At 41.9% G+C, this 19,956-nt stretch overlaps 1 protein-coding gene across 2 annotated transcripts in view; it reads right to left on the reverse strand.

Moving 5' to 3' along the window:
- LOC128684264 (uncharacterized) overlaps positions 1-10,753 on the reverse strand; it is a 69,466-nt gene extending 58,713 nt beyond the window's left edge. Inside the window, exon 1 of one of the 2 annotated variants that reach the window (XM_070080858.1) lies at positions 10,392-10,753. In XM_070080858.1, the coding sequence (XP_069936959.1) occupies positions 10,392-10,605 (214 nt within the window). In that variant the 5' untranslated portion in view covers positions 10,606-10,753. The remainder of the gene's footprint in view (positions 1-10,391) is intronic. The other variant, XM_070080857.1, reaches the window with a different exon arrangement.
- Between the last annotated feature and the right edge of the window lie 9,203 nt (positions 10,754-19,956).

Below are 19,956 nucleotides of genomic sequence, written 5' to 3' on the forward strand. Positions count from 1 at the left end.
TGGAAGTGGCCCATAATAGTCCAATGGGTGGACATCTGGGGATACGGAAGACACTGAGAAAGTTGTCTCGATATTTTTTCTGGCCCAAGATGAAAGAGACGGTGGTAGAGTACCTTCGAAATTGCCCGATTTGCCAGAAAATAGGTAAACCAGCACAGACACCGCCACCTGCTCCCCTCATTCCTATTGCAGTAGAAGGAGAACCTTTTACTCGTTTGATAATCGATTGTGTAGGGCCCCTTCCTAAAACCAGGTTGGGTAATCAATACCTGTTGACTATAATGGATGCTGCCACCAGGTATCCTGAAGCTGTTCCATTAAGAAAAATAAATGCTCGAGCTATAGTAAGGGCTCTAATTCGATTCTTTTCCCAGGTAGGGTTGCCTCGGGAAATTCAATCAGACCAAGGCTCTAATTTTACTTCCAAAGTGTTCCGAGAAGTATTATCTAGACTCGGTATTAGACCCTTACTCTCTACAGCTTATAGACCTCAAACCCAGGGGGCCTTAGAGAGATTTCACCAAACTTTAAAGTTCATGATGCGTGCTTATTGTGAGCAGTTCTCTAAGGATTGGGATGAGGGAATCCCTTTTCTCCTCCTCGCAATCAGGGAGAGTGAGCAAGAAAGTTTAGGGTACAGCCCCTTTGAGCTAATATATGGACATGCTGTACGAGGACCATTGGCCGTGTTAAAGGAAGTATGGTCCGGAAGGGCCGATCCACCTTTGTATTTATCGCCATCTTTAATGCAAGAGCACTTGTCCTTCACGAGGAGCCTGGCTTTAGAAAACATAGCAAAAGCCCAGACTAAAATGAAGCAGCGTTTCGATAAGAAGGCTGCTCTACGCTCTTTTCAAGTAGGGGATAAAGTTTTAGCTCTAAAATTAGTTCCTGGACATACGCTGCAGCCCAGGTATGAAGGACCCATGGAGATAGTGAGGAAACTGAGTGAGGTAAATTACTTAGTTCGTACTCCAGGTAAAAAGAAGTCCAACCATGTCTACCATGTAAATCAGTTGAAAAGGTATTATGGGGGAACATCGCCCACTACTTCCATTCTACCACAAGAAGAGGATATATGCCTTACAGATTGTTCTAGAGGGGTAGAAGTACGTCTAAAAAATTCAGAAGTGTTGAGCGCTATGGACCAGTTTTTATGTAACTTAGGAGATGACCAAGCTAGAAAGATTAAAGAGTTGCTAATGGCTTATCCGAGTTTATTCGGAGACGTCCCCAAACGTTGCACTCTGGGGACACATGATGTGGATGTACAAGGTGCCCTGCCAATCAAGCAAGCCCCGTATCGAACGAGCCCAGTGAAAAATAAGGCACTTAGAGAGGAAATAGATTTTCTGTTAACTCACGGTTTGATCGAATGCAGCAAAAGTCCGTGGGCTTCGCCCTGTGTCCTCGTGGCTAAAGCCGATGGATCTTACCGTATGTGTACAGATTACCGGAAGGTAAACTCCGTGACCTTACCAGATGGGTATCCTCTACCTAGGGTAGACGATTTAATAGATAAAGTCTCCGGGGCTAAATATGTGAGTAGACTAGACCTGTTACGAGGTTATTACCAAGTACCACTGTCAACACGAGCCCAAGAGATATCGTCTTTTACTGTTCCTGGTGGTCTATTTAACTATTTAGTTATGCCCTTCGGCCTCTGTAACGCGGCGTCTACGTTTCAGAGGCTGATGAATAGTCTAACTTATGAGCTGGAAGGTGTGGAAGCTTATTTGGACGATTTAGTGGTGATAAGTGAAGAGTGGGGACAGCATGTGTCTCGGCTAGAAGCACTTCTAAGAAAACTGGAAGAATACAATTTTACGGTTAATTTAGCCAAGTGTGAGTTTGGGCAAGCCCGAATAAAATATCTAGGCTTCAGTATCGGACAAGGAACCGTAGCACCTCTTAATGCTAAGATCAAAGCCATTTCAGATTTCCCTATACCTCGGGACAGAAAAGGAGTACAAAGATTTCTAGGGATGGCCGGCTACTACCGCCGGTTCTGCCCCAACTTCTCCCAGGTGGCAGCTCCCCTGTTTGAATTAACCAGTTCTAAAGTTAAATTCTGCTGGACCTCAGAATGTGACATGGCTTTTAGCAAATTGAAACGATTACTTGAATCGTCCCCAGTATTACAAAGTCCAAATTTTGATGTCCCTTTTTCTTTGCATGTAGATGCCAGTAGCTATGCTGTGGGAGCAGTCTTGCTACAACCCTCATCCTCCTCTAATATTCTTCATCCTATTTGCTATTTTTCTGCCAAATTAAAGTCCCACCAGTTAAATTATGCAACGGTAGAGAAAGAAGCATTAGCTTTAGTGTTGTCTTTAGAGCACTTTGAAGTTTACCTGGGCACTACTCCCCACAAAATCAGTCAATTCAGACCATAACCCTTTGACCTTTATTAATACTATGAAGTCGACGAATGCCCGGATTCAGAGATGGGCGAATGTGACCAATTATGTAAGTGTATTTATGTAAGTGCGTTTGCACGTGTATGTTTGGGGGTCTGAAATGGACTAATCTACTCTTCGAATTCAACCCTTTTCAGTCAGTATTAACCACATACGTGGCCAGGATAACGTAATTGCTGACGCTCTGTCCCGCCCTTAAGGATAAGTCAGATATTCCCTTTTTTTTTTCTTTTCAAATAATTAATATTGGTTTTGTGTTTAATATTTTGACTTTTGCCATCAACAGTGAGAAGATTGCTGTAACAAAAAATAAGAGTCCTTATGGAGTTGAGATCCAGGATGTCAGTCTGGCAGAAGCTGAGAATGTACACTGCTTTGGCCATGTCTCCTGTTGTGTTCCCATGACGTCCTCAGCTTCTGACATCGCCAGAGGTCAACTATTGTGTGTTTACCTCTGAGATGGAGCAAAGATTAAAATTCCGTTTCCTGACTCCTGCTTCATAGTGACCCTGGAAAATATTTTTTTTTTACTCTGAAGGACGTTGTCTTTGCAATTGTCTGGATATATAGTGTAGAATAGAGGCATTGTGTGCCTGGTATGACTTGAAGTCTATTGGTGCGACAGTCAGTCGTACGGGAGGAGTGTTACGCCCTTTGTGCCCTTTGTGATTAATTTATATGTATTACCCACTTAATATTATACTCTGGGTTTCTTTAATATTAGCTAAATTAAAGATTCCACTAGTTTATAATATTATCTGGTTTAGGAATATACCCGGGTATGATGTGTATATATATATATATCTTGAGTAATGTGTACATAACAAGGTATGTCCATTGGTGGGTAGTTTGCACCGCTCTACCCTCTCCCCCTATTGACGAGTTGATGTCAAGAAGGGATTGACTGTCTGTGGCAGTTCACTCTCTCTGCTGACTGGGTGAACAACGTCTTGGCAGACCTTCTAGTACGGTTCTCTCCTGGTATCTTGGAGAATCTAGTTGAGAAACTCCTGAACTGGCTCGAGTTGAAAATTCTCTGGTGGAGTCGGCAGAAGTCATATCCAGATATCTTCAGTATACGAGGTGTCAAAGAGTGTCATGTGTAGAAGTCACAAGTGATATTGACCTTACTCAGTGAAGGAGTTCCTTTTTGATGGACATACTCATTAAAGCCATGTTATTATTGAGGAAATAGTCCTACTCCTCTGAATATTTTCGAGTGTAGTGTCCGTATAGACATTGAAAGTGCTAATTTACTGTTGAAACCTGTATTATTGTATACCTACAATGTAGAACTTTTAATTTATTGAAATAATTTATTGAAATAATCTCATTAATTAATATTTAATAGATATTTACGAATATCCAAGGAAAATATTTTAATAAAAAAACCTGCAAAATGCTGAGTAATCCTCATTTGTGCCTTATATTTCCAATATTGGAAGTTCCTGTGTTCTTGGAAGTGATTTTGTTACGGTGATTCAAACCGCACTAAACCTGGCTAAACGACTAAGATTCGAACCGTAACATTTACTAATACAATAACTTTTAAGAAAAAATAAAAACATGATTGATGGCCGAGAAACATAACTGGCTCTTCAACTATGTAAACTGTATATACTCATAGGTGCTCAGTAGGTACTTAGTAGGTGCCCAGTAGATACGCAGTAGGTATTCAGATACTCAAGAGATACTCAGACAGTAGGTACTCAGTAGATTGTAGGTACTCTGTAGAAAGTACTCATTAGTCACTCAGTATTTTATTATTATAATCAAGGAGAAGCGCTAAACCCGTAGGATTATACAGCGCCTGGGGGGATGTGGAAGGCATTCAGGCTTAATTCGGGGAACTGGAGCACAGATCCAATTTCCTAAATCAAGAGCCCCTCACCAGCATCAAGGAACCTTCCTTGAGGGGAGTCACTCAGTAGACTCAGGTACTCAGTAGAGAAACATCAACAAATGCTGAAACACTGCAGGTAACAAGGCAACACAGCAGGTAACACAGCAAGTAACAAAGCAACACAGCAGGTAACAAGGCAACACAGCAAGTAACAAAGCAACACAGCAGGTAACAAGGTAACACATCAGGTAACAAGGTAACACTGCAAGTAACAAAGCAACACAGCAAGTAACAAGGCAACACAGCAGGTAACACTGAGAGTAACACAACGAATAACACTGAAGGTATGATAGAAACACAGAAGGCAACACTGATGGGAGAACAGTAACACAACACGAAACACTACAAGGTAATGTTGCAACACTGCAAGTGACAATGAAACAAACCACAACACAGCAGACAACATATGAGGCAACACAATAATACAGCAGACAACACAAGAGCAAAACAGGCAACACAATAACATAACAGATAGCACAAAAAAAAACAGAGAAAATACAACTCAGCAGACAACATAATAATGCAACAAGTAACAGCAGGAATCACCACAACACAGCAGGAATCACAACACTGCAGGAATCACCACAACACAGCAGGAATCACAACATAGCAGGAATCACCACAACACAGCAGGACTCACAACACAGCAGGAATCACAAAACCGCAGGAATCACCAAAACACAGCAGGAATCACAACATAGCAGGAATCACCACAACACAGCAGGAATCACAACACCGCAGGAATCACCACAACACAGCAGGAATCACAAAACCGCAGGAATCACCAAAACACAGCAGGAATCACAACATAGCAGGAATCACCACAACACAGCAGGAATCACAACACCGCAGGAATCACCACAACACAGCAGGAATCACAACATAGCAGGAATCACCACAACACAGCAGGAATCACAACACAACAGGAATCACCACATTACAGCAGGAATCACCACAACACAGCAGGAATCACAACACAGCAGAAATCACCACAACACAGCAGGAATCACAACACTGCAGGAATCACCACATTACAGCAGGAATCACCACATCTGGAATCACAACACCGCAGGAATCACCACAACACAGCAGGAATCACAACATAGCAGGAATCACCACAACACAGCAGCAATCACAACATAGCAGGAATCACCACAACACAGCAGGAATCACAAAACTGCAGGAATCACCAAAACACAGCAGGAATCACCACAACACAGCAGGAATCACAACACAACAGGAATCACCACAACACAGCAGGAATCACAACACAACAGGAATCACCACAACACAGCAGGAATCACAACACCGCAGGAATCACCACAACACAGCAGGAATCACAACACAACAGGAATAGCAGGAATCACCAAAACACAGCAGGAATTCCCCACAACATAGCAGGAATCACCACAACACAGCAGCAATCACAACATAGCAGGAATCACCACAACACAGCAGGAATCACAAAACCGCAGGAATCACCAAAACACAGCAGGAATCACAACATAGCAGGAATCACAACACAGCAGGAATCACAACATAGCAGGAATCACCACAACACAGCAGGAATCACAACACCACAGGAATCACCAAAACACAGCAGGAATCACAACATAGCAGGAATCACCACAACACAGCAGGAATCACAACACAACAGGAATCACCACAACACAGCAGTCAACAAATCAAAACAATAACACAGCAGTAACACACTAGGGACTAAAACACAGCAGGTAACATAGTAGCCGACAAAACACTGGAAACAGTAATTTGTTGTGTTGTGTCGTGTAGTGCTATATTGTGTAGCATAGTGGTGTTGTGTAATGTAATACAATAACTTTGAATACTTTCCATTAATTTCCTTGGTTGGCTCAGTTGGTAGAGCATCGGACTGTAAATTTCAGGACGGCGGTTCAAGCCCCGCCTGAACCTTTCTGTTGTTGATTAAACTTAATTTGAGTTAATATAAATAACTAAGTACGAGAATGAGAGTCATAGCTAGGAAAGTGAGAATCATGATGACTTGGTCATCATTCCTTGCATGTAGGATCAGAGTAAAGTGAAGGAATAAAATCCTCCATAAGACAACCTTCAGGTCAACACCTCAACACCAGTTGCAAGATGATGATCGAATGCTTAAAAAACTTAATGAAAAATTTAAGATGGCTGGTCTATCTAAGGCAGTATTCAGAACCACTTAGATTATTATTATTATTATTATAATCAAAAAGAAGCGGTAAGCCACAAGGGCTGTACAGAGAACCACTTAGAACCTCCACTGAAACCTCCTGCTACTCTAAACCCAACTAACTTCCATAATAATCATACCTCCTATAAAAATCGTACTTATTACAATTATCCTTAACTTTGAACATTAAAACGGACTGCTCACAGACTAGGCCTAGCCTATAGAAAACATCGTACCCCTGAAATGCTGAGGCTCTTTCAAAGTGCCCTTACTGCTGCCAGGGAGCGTATGACAAAGCTTCGGCAAACAGACTGGGAACAATGTCAATGGTCTCAGTGCTCACACCCCACTTAGCCATGAATGGAGGGACATAAATAGAATTAAGGGTAATAGAACTGGTCAGATCGTGCACCCTCATCCATCATTCCCATTGGGGTCATTTAACACCTGGGAATGGGAGACAACCAGGTTTGATCCAAGGAAATGGAGAATAGGTCTAGTGCCTTGAAGTACTTGAGGGGCTTTACCAGCATCAAGATACCCCTCTTGAAAGTCCTCATCATCATTATAATCATAAGTACTAAACCCACAAGGGTCATACAGTGCCTCAGATACTACCATCCTCTTATACCAAATAAAACTTAAAAATGTCAAAACAGGATTGCTTAGGTTTAGTACTAAGTCTCGTGAACATGAACATGAGCACCGTATATTGTTATAATTTTTTTTTTTTTTTATTCGCCGGTATTCTCCCGGCCCGGGTCTTTTCCAAGCAGTGGTGACCCGGCCTTGGCTCCCTATCTGGGGAGTATTGTTATAATGACAGTAGAGCACTAAATTTGTTGGAATTACACAACACTTGTGGGGGGGGGGGTAATGGAAGGTATTCAGGCTCAATTCAGGGAACTGGAGCACAGATCCAATTCCCTAAATCAAGAGCCCCTCACCAGCATCAAGTAACCTCCCTTGAGGGGAATCCTGTATGAGTCTTTTATTTATTTATTAATTTGAACATGATACAGAGAAGTACAAAGGAATACAGTTATTACAGTGCAACATGCCAAAGCTCCTTGTATGCAGAGCATTATGGGCAGGCTTAAAATTAACTTAAGATTAACTAAGCAATGATATATTCAGTGGTAAAAACATTATTGTAAACAGATAACAGTTTAGCACAAATGAATATTATAAAGACAGGTCATATGATCATTTACTGTGTTGCTGTGCATTCAGTAGAATGGAGTATTCTGTTAGGTAATGTAATTAAAAAATAAAGTTTGACTGGGTCACAGGTTAGACATTTACGAGATACAATAATGAGAAACATTTATGAGATACAATTTATGAGATACAATTATTCAGTATTTATTTAGTTGTGGGTGAGTAAGTGATTTTTGAGAAGAGACTTGAATTTATAAACAGTGTTTCTTTTATATTCACAGGTAATGAATTCCAGATTTTAGGGCCTTTTATGCGCATTGAGTTTTTGCATAGCGTGAGATGGACATGAGGAACATCAAAGAGTGATCTGTGCCTTGTGTTATGGTCATTTGTTCTGTTGAGGTTGGTAAGGAGACATTTGAGGGGAGGGTTTATATCCGAGTTAAGTGTTCAATGTATGTAGTAGGTGCAGTAATAAGTATGGATGTTTTTGAATAAGATTCATCTGATAGTCTGGAACTATCAGATAGTTCCAGACTGTGGAACAGAACATCTCCAGGCTGAGGGACTGACAACCTCAAATCTACGACTTCAAGGGTAATGGACTGATTACATCGTCTTCACATCTCTACTGCTCTTGCCTACTTTCTGTACTCGACTGAAGAAGCCTACTGAGTAGGCGAAACGCTTTGGAATAAAGTTGCCTAACTGTTGCCTACGTGTCTCACCTACCAACCTGTTGGCATTGTATACTATTTTGATATTCACTCATACAAGGAAAGTTGTGGATGTAGATGACATCTTTGCTCTTTTTCCTCATGACTCTAGTCTCTTTCAACCATTTCTTGATCCCCTTAATGATCTTGCCCCTTGCATAAAGTTTAAAGCTGAGTGGGAATCTAATATGATAAATGGTTTTGAAAACCAACATGTTAAAGATTGAGACACTTATGCAACATATGGGAATCTTTATTAAGAAAACGTTTCGCCACACAGTGGCTTCATCAGTCCAATACAAAGTAGAAATGGGTACGGAGAGGAGGAGTTTGAGGTAATCCAGGCTGAGGGACTGATTATCTTGAACTCCTCCTCTCCATACCCATTTCTACTTTGTATTGGACTGATGTAGCCACACAGTGACTTCATCAGTACAATACAAAGTGGGCCAACAGGCCTGCTACAGTGTTCCTCCTTTCTTTTGTTCTTATGTTGTATATGTGTCTCAATCTTCAGTGGGAATCTAATTCCTTGCTTCCTTTCCTTGATGTTAATATCCACCTCTCAGATACAGGTTTTGGGTTTTCCGTGTAGCACAAGCCTATGTACAGTGGCATATACATTCACTACTGTGATAAATGGTTTGAAAACTGACAAGTTGAAGACTGAGACACATATGCAACATATGGGAATCTTTATTAAGGAAACGTTTTGCCACACAATGGCTTCTTCAGTCCAATACAAAGTAGAGAGGGGCAATGTTTCACTTTCCAGGAACTTTGTCAAACTGGTATAAACAATACATGGACACAGAGGGTATTCGTATATAGGCTTTGAGTGAGGTGTAGCACAAGTAGAGGTAGTAGTATATGTAGTTGTTCTTATGTTCTTATACATGTGGTGGAAAAGCTTTGGGTAGGGGTAGTTTTGATAAGGACCTGCCTTGTATGTGCCACTAGGCCTTCTGCAGTGTTCCTCCATTATGTTCTTACGTACCACGGTTATTTCAACATTTCATGAATGTCAGTTCTCACCCGTTCATATATCTTGGTTCATGAACATGACTAATATCACCAATAAGCAAAAGTAAAGCTCAAAATATGATAATTACCTGACCCTTTGTCTGTTTAACCCAGCCACATATACACCACCTGGAACAAACTCACTTGTGGGCGGTGCAGCAGACACAGGATGTTACACCAATGATGACTGATCATAGTGATGCCAGGGCAATTAAGGGTTTTTCCAAAACATCATAAATAAAATTATCGATTTATCGTAGTTTATCACATAGCGTCATTGATTTTCCCTATATAGGCCTATATGTACTCTGTAATCATATAATAGGCTATATAGAAATAGAGGATTTTTCTCTTGTATTGCTGCATCACTGCCTAGTATGGGCCAACAGGCCTGCTGCAGTGTTCCTCCTTTCTTATGTTCTTAGTGTCACCTTCTTTAGAGGCTCTTTGGTGTCACCCCCTAAATGGTGTCACCTGGGGCAGCCCCCCCTGCCCCCCCCCCTAACGATGCCTCTGTGTGAGGTATGTTAGCTGGGCAGGCTACCACACCAAAATTCCTACAATAAATACTACTCACCTCACCATTAAGACTACAAATATTTTAAGGTAAGTAATAAGTGTACTGTATATTCATTTTACTTTTTTTTTGTTTTTATGCCAAGTTTTATTGCTAACTAAATATATGATAGTGTAAACATGTTATCAGACATTTATATACATCTAAAAGTGATAAAAAGAGTGGTTCGCTCTATGGCAGTAGCCTGGAACCTAACCCCCTGTATAAGTGAGGCCCTCCTGTACACATAGGAGAAAGAAACTAGTAACGATGCTTCAGTCCAACTAGTTAATGGTCTAAGTCAGACAAAACATCATCATAAATTTCTTTCTCCTATGTGAGGGTTATTTGTGTTCAAGATTAACATTTTCTATGAAACAGTCACCCTCAGAATTTCAGGACATGCATAATGAATGTACTTTACCATTAAGATCTGGATTCACATAATGTGCTCGGTCCCTGTAACTTCCTCGAGAGGAGCGGCCACTAGTGGGTCTGTGGTCTCCCTGCTGTCCTTGAGATTGACCAGCTTGCAACTGGCTTGCATCCCCATCATCAACACTTGCTGTAGTTATAAAATCACCCAGCTTTATACCTTCACCTGAAACACAAGAAACAAAATTACAATAATGATGCATCTGCCATGCAAGTAAGAGAAAAAGGCATGAAAGAGTTGGTACAGAAGAGATGAAGGTGTTGCGTAAAGGACACTATCAGAAAGAGAGGGAAAAGGGGAAGGAAATCACATTTGATGTATAAAATCAGTGTCAGCTAAAAAGTCATAAGGAAAGTCTGTACTGAAGGACAAAATAAACATAAGAACATAAGAAAGAAGGAACACTGCAACAGGCCTACTGACCCATGCAGAGCAGGTCCATGTCCCCCCCCCGGATTAGCCCAATGACCCACCCCCACCGGATTAGCCTAATTCCACCCCCCCCAGTCTGGTCACCTCCACTCAAGGAAGGAGCACGGCACCAGACCCAGCAGCACAAGCTAGTCAGGTCCAACTCACACCCACCCACAATCACTCACGTATTTATCTAACCTATTTTTAAAACTACACAACGTTTTAGCCTCAATAACTGTACTCGGGATTTTGTTCCACTCATCCACAACTCTATTACCAAACCAGTGCTTTCCTATATCCTTCCTGAATCTGAATTTTTCCAACTTGAAACCATTGCTGCGAGTCCTGTCTTGGCTGGAAATTTTCAGCACGCTATTTACATCCCCTTTATTTATTCCTGTTTTCCATTTATACACCTCGATCATATCCCCCCTAATTCTACGCCTTTCGAGAGAGTGCAGAATCAGGGCCCTCAGTCTATCCTCACAGGGAAGATTTCTGATACATGGGATCATCTTTGTCATCCTCCTCTGTACGTTTTCCAGAGCATTTATATCCATTCTGCAATACGGTGACCAGAACTGAGCAGCATAGTCTAAATGAGGCCTAACCAAGGATATAAAGAGTTGAAGAACAACCTGAGGACTTCTATTATTTATATTTCTAGATATGAAGCCAAGAATTCTGTAAGCTTTATTGCGAACACTAATGCACTGTTGTCTTGGTTTTAGATCACTGCTAACCAAAACTCCTAAATCCTTTTCACAATCGGTAGTATTAAGATCTACATTATTTAGTTTATATGTGGCATGGTTATTTACCTGTCCAACATTTAGAACTTTGCATTTGTCAACATTAAACTGCATCTGCCACTTCTCCGACCATTGCATCAGTCTATTCAAATCATCCTGGAGTGCTCTAGTGTCCTCATTAGAATGAATTGGCAGGTCTATTTTGGTGTCATCAGCAAATTTGCTTATGTTGCTATTTATTCCCTCATCTATGTCGTTTATGTAAATTGTGAACAACAACGGGTCCAACACTGACCCCTGAGGAACACCGCTTGTGACGTGCCCCCATTCTGATTTCTCCCCATTTATGCAAACTCTCTGCTGCCTATTTGTCAGCCATGCCTCTACCCAGGAAAAAATTTCTCCTCCTATTCCGTGTGCCTTAAGGTATTTGAGGAGGTAGATCATGGTAATGAATATGATATTGTGTATATGGACTTCAGTAAGGCTTTTGACAGGGTCCCACATCAGAGACTATTGAGGAAATTTAAGGCACATGGAATAGGAGGAGAAATTTTTTCCTGGATAGAGGCATGGTTGACAAATACACAGCAGAGAGTTTGCATAAATGGGGAGAAATAAGAGTGGGGAAGCGTCACGAGCGGTGTTCCACAGGGGTCAGTGTTGGGCCCCCTGCTGTTCACAATATACATAAACGACATAGATGAGGGCATAAAGAGCGACATCAGCAAGTTTGCCGATAACACCAAAATAGGCCGTTGAATTCATTCTGACGAGGACATTAGAGCACTCCAGGAAGATTTGAATAGACTGATGCAGTGGTCGGAGAAGTGGCAGATGCAGTTTAATATAGACAAATGCAAAGTTCTAAATGTTGGACAGGACAATAACCATGCCACATATAAACTAAATAATGTAGATCTTAATATTACGGATTGCGAAAAAGATTTAGGAGTTCTGGTTAGCAGTAATCTGAAACCAAGACAACTGTGCATAAGTGTTCGCAATAAAGCTAATAGAATCCTTGGCTTCATATCAAGAAGCATAAATAATAGGAGTCCTCAGGTTGTTCTTCAGCTCGATACATCCTTGGTTAGGCCTCATTTAAATTATGCTGCACAGTCTTGGTCACTGTATTACAGAATGGATATAAATGCTCTGGAAAATGTACAAAGGAGGAAGACAAAGTTGATCCCATGTATCAGAAACCTTCCCTATGAGGATAGACTAAGGGCCCTGAATCTGCACTCTCTAGAAAGACGTAGAATTAGGGGGGATATGATTGAGGCCACAGATATATCAGATCACTTTCTAGTTGTAGCTACACTGAGAGTAAAAGGTAGATGGGATACAAGGAGAATAGAAGCATCAGGGAAGAGAGAGGTGAAGGTTTATAAACTAAAAGAGGAGGCAGTTAGGGTAAGATATAAACAGCTATTGGAGGATAGATGGGCTAATGAGAGAATAGGCAATGGGGTCGAAGAGGTATGGGGTAGGTTTAAAAATGTAGTGTTAGAGTGTTCAGCAGAAGTTTGTGGTTACAGGAAAGTGGGTGCAGGAGGGAAGAGGAGCGATTGGTGGAATGATGATGTAAAGAGAGTAGTAAGGGAGAAAAAGTTAGCATATGAGAAGTTTTTACAAAGTAGAAGTGATGCAAGGAGGGAAGAGTATATGGAGAAAAAGAGAGAGGTTAAGAGAGTGGTGAAGCAATGTAAAAAGAGAGCAAATGAGAGAGTGGGTGAGATGTTATCAACAAATTTTGTTGAAAATAAGAAAAAGTTTTGGAGTGAGATTAACAAGTTAAGAAAGCCTAGAGAACAAATGGATTTGTCAGTTAAAAATAGGAGAGGAGAGTTATTAAATGGAGAGTTAGAGGTATTGGGAAGATGGAGGGAATATTTTGAGGAATTGTTAAATGTTGATGAAGATAGGGAAGCTGTGATTTCGTGTATAGGGCAAGGAGGAATAACATCTTGTAGGAGTGAGGAAGAGCCAGTTGTGAGTGTGGGGGAAGTTCGTGAGGCAGTAGGTAAAATGAAAGGGGGTAAGGCAGCCGGGATTGATGGGATAAAGATAGAAATGTTAAAAGCAGGTGGGGATATAGTTTTGGAGTGGTTGGTGCAATTATTTAATAAATGTATGGAAGAGGGTAAGGTACCTAGGGATTGGCAGAGAGCATGCATAGTTCCTTTGTATAAAGGCAAAGGGGATAAAAGAGAGTGCAAAAATTATAGGGGGATAAGTCTGTTGAGTGTACCTGGTAAAGTGTATGGTAGAGTTATAATTGAAAGAATTAAGAGTAAGACGGAGAACAGGATAGCAGATGAACAAGGAGGCTTTAGGAAAGGTAGGGGGTGTGTGGACCAGGTGTTTACAGTGAAACATATAAGTGAACAGTATTTAGATAAGGCTAAAGAGGTCTTTGCGGCATTTATGGATTTGGAAAAGGCGTATGACAGGGTGGATAGGGGGGCAATGTGGCAGATGTTGCAAGTGTATGGTGTAGGAGGTAGGTTACTGAAAGCAGTGAAGAGTTTTTACGAGGATAGTGAGGCTCAAGTTAGAGTATGTAGGAAAGAGGGAAATTTTTTCCCAGTAAAAGTAGGCCTTAGACAAGGATGTGTGATGTCACCGTGGTTGTTTAATATATTTATAGATGGGGTTGTAAGAGAAGTAAATGCGAGGGTCTTGACAAGAGGCGTGGAGTTAAAAGATAAAGAATCACACACAAAGTGGGAGTTGTCACAGCTGCTCTTTGCTGATGACACTGTGCTCTTGGGAGATTCTGAAGAGAAGTTGCAGAGATTGGTGGATGAATTTGGTAGGGTGTGCAAAAGAAGAAAATTAAAGGTGAATACAGGAAAGAGTAAGGTTATGAGGATAACAAAAAGATTAGGTGATGAAAGATTGAATATCAGATTGGAGGGAGAGAGTATGGAGGAGGTGAACGTATTCAGATATTTGGGAGTGGACGTGTCAGCGGATGGGTCTATGAAAGATGAGGTGAATCATAGAATTGATGAGGGAAAAAGAGTGAGTGGTGCACTTAGGAGTCTGTGGAGACAAAGAACTTTGTCCTTGGAGGCAAAGAGGGGAATGTATGAGAGTATAGTTTTACCAACGCTCTTATATGGGTGTGAAGCGTGGGTGATGAATGTTGCAGCGAGGAGAAGGCTGGAGGCAGTGGAGATGTCATGTCTGAGGGCAATGTGTGGTGTGAATATAATGCAGAGAATTCGTAGTTTGGAAGTTAGGAGGAGGTGCGGGATTACCAAAACTGTTGTCCAGAGGGCTGAGGAAGGGTTGTTGAGGTGGTTCGGACATGTAGAGAGAATGGAGCGAAACAGAATGACTTCAAGAGTGTATCAGTCTGTAGTGGAAGGAAGGCGGGGTAGGGGTCGGCCTAGGAAGGGTTGGAGGGAGGGGGTAAAGGAGGTTTTGTGTGCGAGGGGCTTGGACTTCCAGCAGGCATGCGTGAGCGTGTTTGATAGGAGTGAATGGAGACAAATGGTTTTTAATACTTGACGAGCTGTTGGAGTGTGAGCAAGGTAACATTTGTGAAGGGATTCAGGGAAACCGGAAGGCCGGACTTGAGTCCTGGAGATGGGAAGTGCAGTGCCTGCACTCTGAAGGAGGGGTGTTAATGTTGCAGTTTAAAAACTGTAGTGTAAAGCACCCTTCTGGCAAGACAGTGATGGAGTGAATGATGGTGAAAGTTTTTCTTTTTCGGGCCACCCTGCCTTGGTGGGAGTCGGCCATTGTGATAATAAAAAAAAATAAAAAAATGATTGAGGTGTATAAATGGAAGACAGGAATAAATAAAGGGGATGTAAATAGTGTGCTGAAAATATCTAGCCTAGACAGGACTCGCAGCAATGGTTTTAAGTTAGAAAAATTCAGATTCAGGAAGGATATAGGAAAGTACTGGTTTGGTAATAGAGTTGTGGATGAGTGGAACAAACTCCCAAGTACAGTCCTAGAGGCCAGAACGTTGTGTAGCTTTAAAAATAGGTTGGATAAATACATGAGTGGGTGTGGGTGGGTGTGAGTTGGACCTGATTAGCTTGTGCTACCAGGACGGTTGCCGTGTTCCTTCCTTAAGTCAAGGTGACCTGACCTGACTAGGTTGGGTGCATTGGCTTAAGCCGGTAGGAGACTTGGACCTGCCTCGCATGGGCCAGTAGGCCTGCTGCAGTGTTCCTTTGTTCTTATGTTCTTCTTATGTTGCACTTCTCTGACAAAACCAGGCCTGACAGAAGTGACAGGTTATACAAGGTTCGAAATGTTTTTATGTATCTCAAACAAAAGTTCAACATGTACTTTTATCCATTCAAGAATCTTGTAATTGACAAGTCTTTGATTTTGTTCAAAGGTAGGCTGTCATTCAAGCAGTATATACCGAGCAAGAGGAAACGCTTTGGTATAAAACTGTTTGTACTCTGTGACTGTGACAGTGGCCTGGTTTACCTGGAGTTTACCTGGAGAGAGTTCCGGGGGTCAACGCCCCCGCGGCCCGGTCTGTGACCAGGCCTCCTGGTGGATCAGAGCCTGATCAACCAGGCTATTGCTGCTGGCTGCATGCAAACCAACGTACGAGCCACAGCCCGGCTGATCAGGAACTGACTTTAGGTGCTTGTCCAGTGTCAGCTTGAAGACTGCCAGGGGTCTGTTGGTAATCCCCCTTATGTGTGCTGGGAGACAGTTGAACAGTCTCGGGCCCCTGACACTTATTGTATGGTCTCTTAACGTGCTAGTGACACCCCTGCTTTTCATTGGGGGGATGGTGCATCGTCTGCCAAGTCTTTTGCTTTCGTAGTGAGTGATTTTCGTGTGCAAGTTCGGTACTAGTCCATCTAGGATTTTCCAGGTGTACATAATCATGTATCTCTCCCTCCTGCGTTCCAGGGAATACAGGTTTAGGAACCTCAAGCGCTCCCAGTAATTGAGGTGTTTTATCTCCGTTATGCGCGCCGTGAAAGTTCTCTGTACATTTTCTAGGTCGGCAATTTCACCTGCCTTGAAAGGTGCTGTTAGTGTGCAGCAATATTCCAGCCTAGATAGAACAAGTGACCTGAAGAGTGTCATCATGGGCTTGGCCTCCCTAGTTTTGAAGGTTCTCATTATCCATCCTGTCATTTTTCTAGCAGATGCGATTGATACAATGTTATGGTCCTTGAAGGTGAGATCCTCCGACATGATCACTCCCAGGTCTTTGACGTTGGTGTTTCGCTCTATTTTGTGGCCAGAATTTGTTTTGTACTCTGATGAAGATTTAATTTCCTCATGTTTACCATATCTGAGTAATTGAAATTTCTCATCGTTGAACTTCATATTGTTTTCTGCAGCCCACTGAAAGATTTGGTTGATGTCCGCCTGGAGCTTTGCAGTGTCTGCAATGGAAGACACTGTCATGCAGATTCGGGTGTCATCTGCAAAGGAAGACACAGTGCTGTGGCTGACATCCTTGTCTATGTCGGATATGAGGATGAGGAACAAGATGGGAGTGAGTACTGTGCCTTGTGGAACAGAGCTTTTCACCGTAGCTGCCTCGGACTTTACTCTGTTGACGACTACTCTCTGTGTTCTGTTAGTGAGGAAATTATAGATCCATCGACCGACTTTTCCTGTTATTCCTTTAGCACGCATTTTGTGCGCTATTACGCCATGGTCACACTTGTCGAAGGCTTTTGCAAAGTCTGTATATATTACATCTGCATTCTTTTTGTCTTCTAGTGCATTTAGGACCTTGTCGTAGTGATCCAATAGTTGAGACAGACAGGAGCAACCTGTTCTAAACCCATGTTGCCCTGGGTTGTGTAACTGATGGGTTTCTAGATGCGTGGTGATCTTGCTTCTTAGGACCCTTTCAAAGATTTTTATGATATGGGATGTTAGTGCTATTGGTCTGTAGTTCTTTGCTGTTGCTTTACTGCCCCCTTTGTGGAGTGGGGCTATGTCTGTTGCTTTTAGTAACTGTGGGACGTCCCCCGTGTCCATGCTCCCTCTCCATAGGATGGAAAAGGCTCGTGATAGGGGCTTCTTGCAGTTCTTGATGAACACAGAGTTCCATGAGTCTGGCCCTGGGGCAGAGTGCATGGGCATGTCATTTATCGCCTGTTCGAAGTCATTTGGCGTCAGGATAACATCGGATAGGCTTGTGTTAATCAAATTTTGTGGCTCTCTCATAAAAAATTCATTTTGATCTTCGACTCTCAGTCTGGTTAGCGGCTTGCTAAAAACTGAGTCATATTGGGACTTGAGTAGCTCACTCATTTCCTTGCTGTCATCTGTGTAGGACCCATCTTGTTTAAGTAGGGGCCCAATACTGGACGTTGTTCTCGATTTTGATTTGGCATAGGAGAAGAAATACTTTGGGTTTCTTTCAATTTCATTTATGGCTTTTAGTTCTTCCCGCGATTCCTGACTCCTAAAGGATTCTTTTAGCTTAAGTTCGATGCTTGCTATTTCTCTGACCAGTGTCTCCCTACGCATTTCAGATATATTGACCTCTTTTAGCCGCTCTGTTATTCTTTTCCGACGCCTGTAAAGGGAGCGCCTGTCTCTTTCTATTTTACATCTACTCCTCCTTTTTCTTAGAGGAATAAGCCTTGTGCATACATCGAGTGCCACCGAGTTAATCTGTTCTAGGCATAAGTTGGGGTCTGTGTTGCTTAGTATATCTTCCCAGCTTATATCGGTTAGGACTTGGTTTACTTGGTCCCACTTTATGTTTTTGTTATTGAAGTTGAATTTGGTGAATGCTCCCTCATGACTAATCTCATTTTGTCGGTCTGGGGCTCCGTGCATACATGTCTGAGCCTCAATTATGTTGTGATCTGAGTATATTGTTTTTGATATGGTGACATTTCTTATCAGATCATCATTGTTAGTGAAGATGAGGTCTAGTGTATTCTCCAGTCTAGTAGGCTCTATTATTTGCTGGTTTAAATTGTATTTTGTGCAGAGATTTAAAAGCTCGCATGAGTGTGAGTTTTCATCAGAGCTGCCTCCTGGTGTTATTTCTGCAACAATATTATTTGCTATATTCCTCCATTTTAGGTGCCTTAAGTTGAAATCCCCCAGGAGCAAGATGTTGGGTGCAGGAGCTGGAAGATTTTCCAGACATTGGTCAATTTTTAACAGCTGTTCCTGGAATTGCTGGGATGTTACATCCGGAGGTATTGGATATTGTTGTATACACTGGATGTAAAACATTGAAAGATACCAAGATGTTATTGGGTATCTCAGGTGACGTAGTGAGAAGCATGATGGCACCTTATCTTGGTAAGGGGCATACATTATATACCGATAACTGGTACACAAGCCCTTTACTCAGTGATTTCTTGTGAGTGAACAAGACAGAAGTGTATGGCACAGTGCATTCTAATCGTAAACATATGCCCAGGTTCAACACAGGTGTTTACTGCCAATGGCATCATGGCATTACGGTGGCATGACAAACGAGATGTCACATTGTTGACAACCATTCACCGTAACGAAATGCAAGACAGTGGCAAAGTTGATCAAGTGACTAATGAACGTATTCGAAAACCAGTGACAGTGATTGATTATACACAAAACATGCGCTTGGTTGACAAATGTGACATGCAGATTGGTTTTGTTGACTGTGTTCGTAAGAGTTACAAGTGGTACATGAAACTTTTCTTCCATCTCATGGACATTTCAATGCTCAATGCATATAATATGTACCAAATGAAGACCGTATGGTGAATTTTGTTTGTCTGTTGTCAGACAACTCATAATGAAGTACCAGGTAACAACACCTGCTATACAAAACCGTCCTCGAACTCCTCAGGATATACCCAAGCATTTGAGGAGGGAAGGTGATCATTTCATAATACAGCTTCCTGCAACTAAGAAGAAATTTTACTCAGAAGAGATGCATTGTGCACAAACAAAATGATGGCAACAAAGACGCAAAGGCACTCGGTTTATGTGTGAGGAATGTAAGGTACCTCTGTGCATGGTGCCTTGTTTCAAGGAGTTCCACAAGCTCCAGCAGTTCTAAAACCATGTCCAGTGATTGTAAATATGTAAATATATGATAGACCATTAGTATTATACAAGATTTGTGCATGTTTATTGTAATAAAAGTGGTAAACAATAATACAGTGGACCCCACACATACCGATGGCATCACATAGCAATTAATCCGCATACCGCTTGCTTTAATCGCCAAAATTTTGCCTCACATACCGCTTAAAAACCCGCTCACCGATTTTCGTCCGAGACGCGTCCAATGTGCGGCCTGAGCGACGCTCACATGTTCCGCCGGTGGCATTGTTTACCAGCCAGCCTCCGCGGTAACATCCAAGCATACAATCGGAATATTTCGTATTATTACAGTGTTTTCGGTGCTTTTTCTG

This window comes from Cherax quadricarinatus, unplaced genomic scaffold, assembly GCF_038502225.1.
Source record: "Cherax quadricarinatus isolate ZL_2023a unplaced genomic scaffold, ASM3850222v1 Contig1116, whole genome shotgun sequence".
NCBI lineage: Eukaryota > Metazoa > Arthropoda > Malacostraca > Decapoda > Parastacidae > Cherax > Cherax quadricarinatus.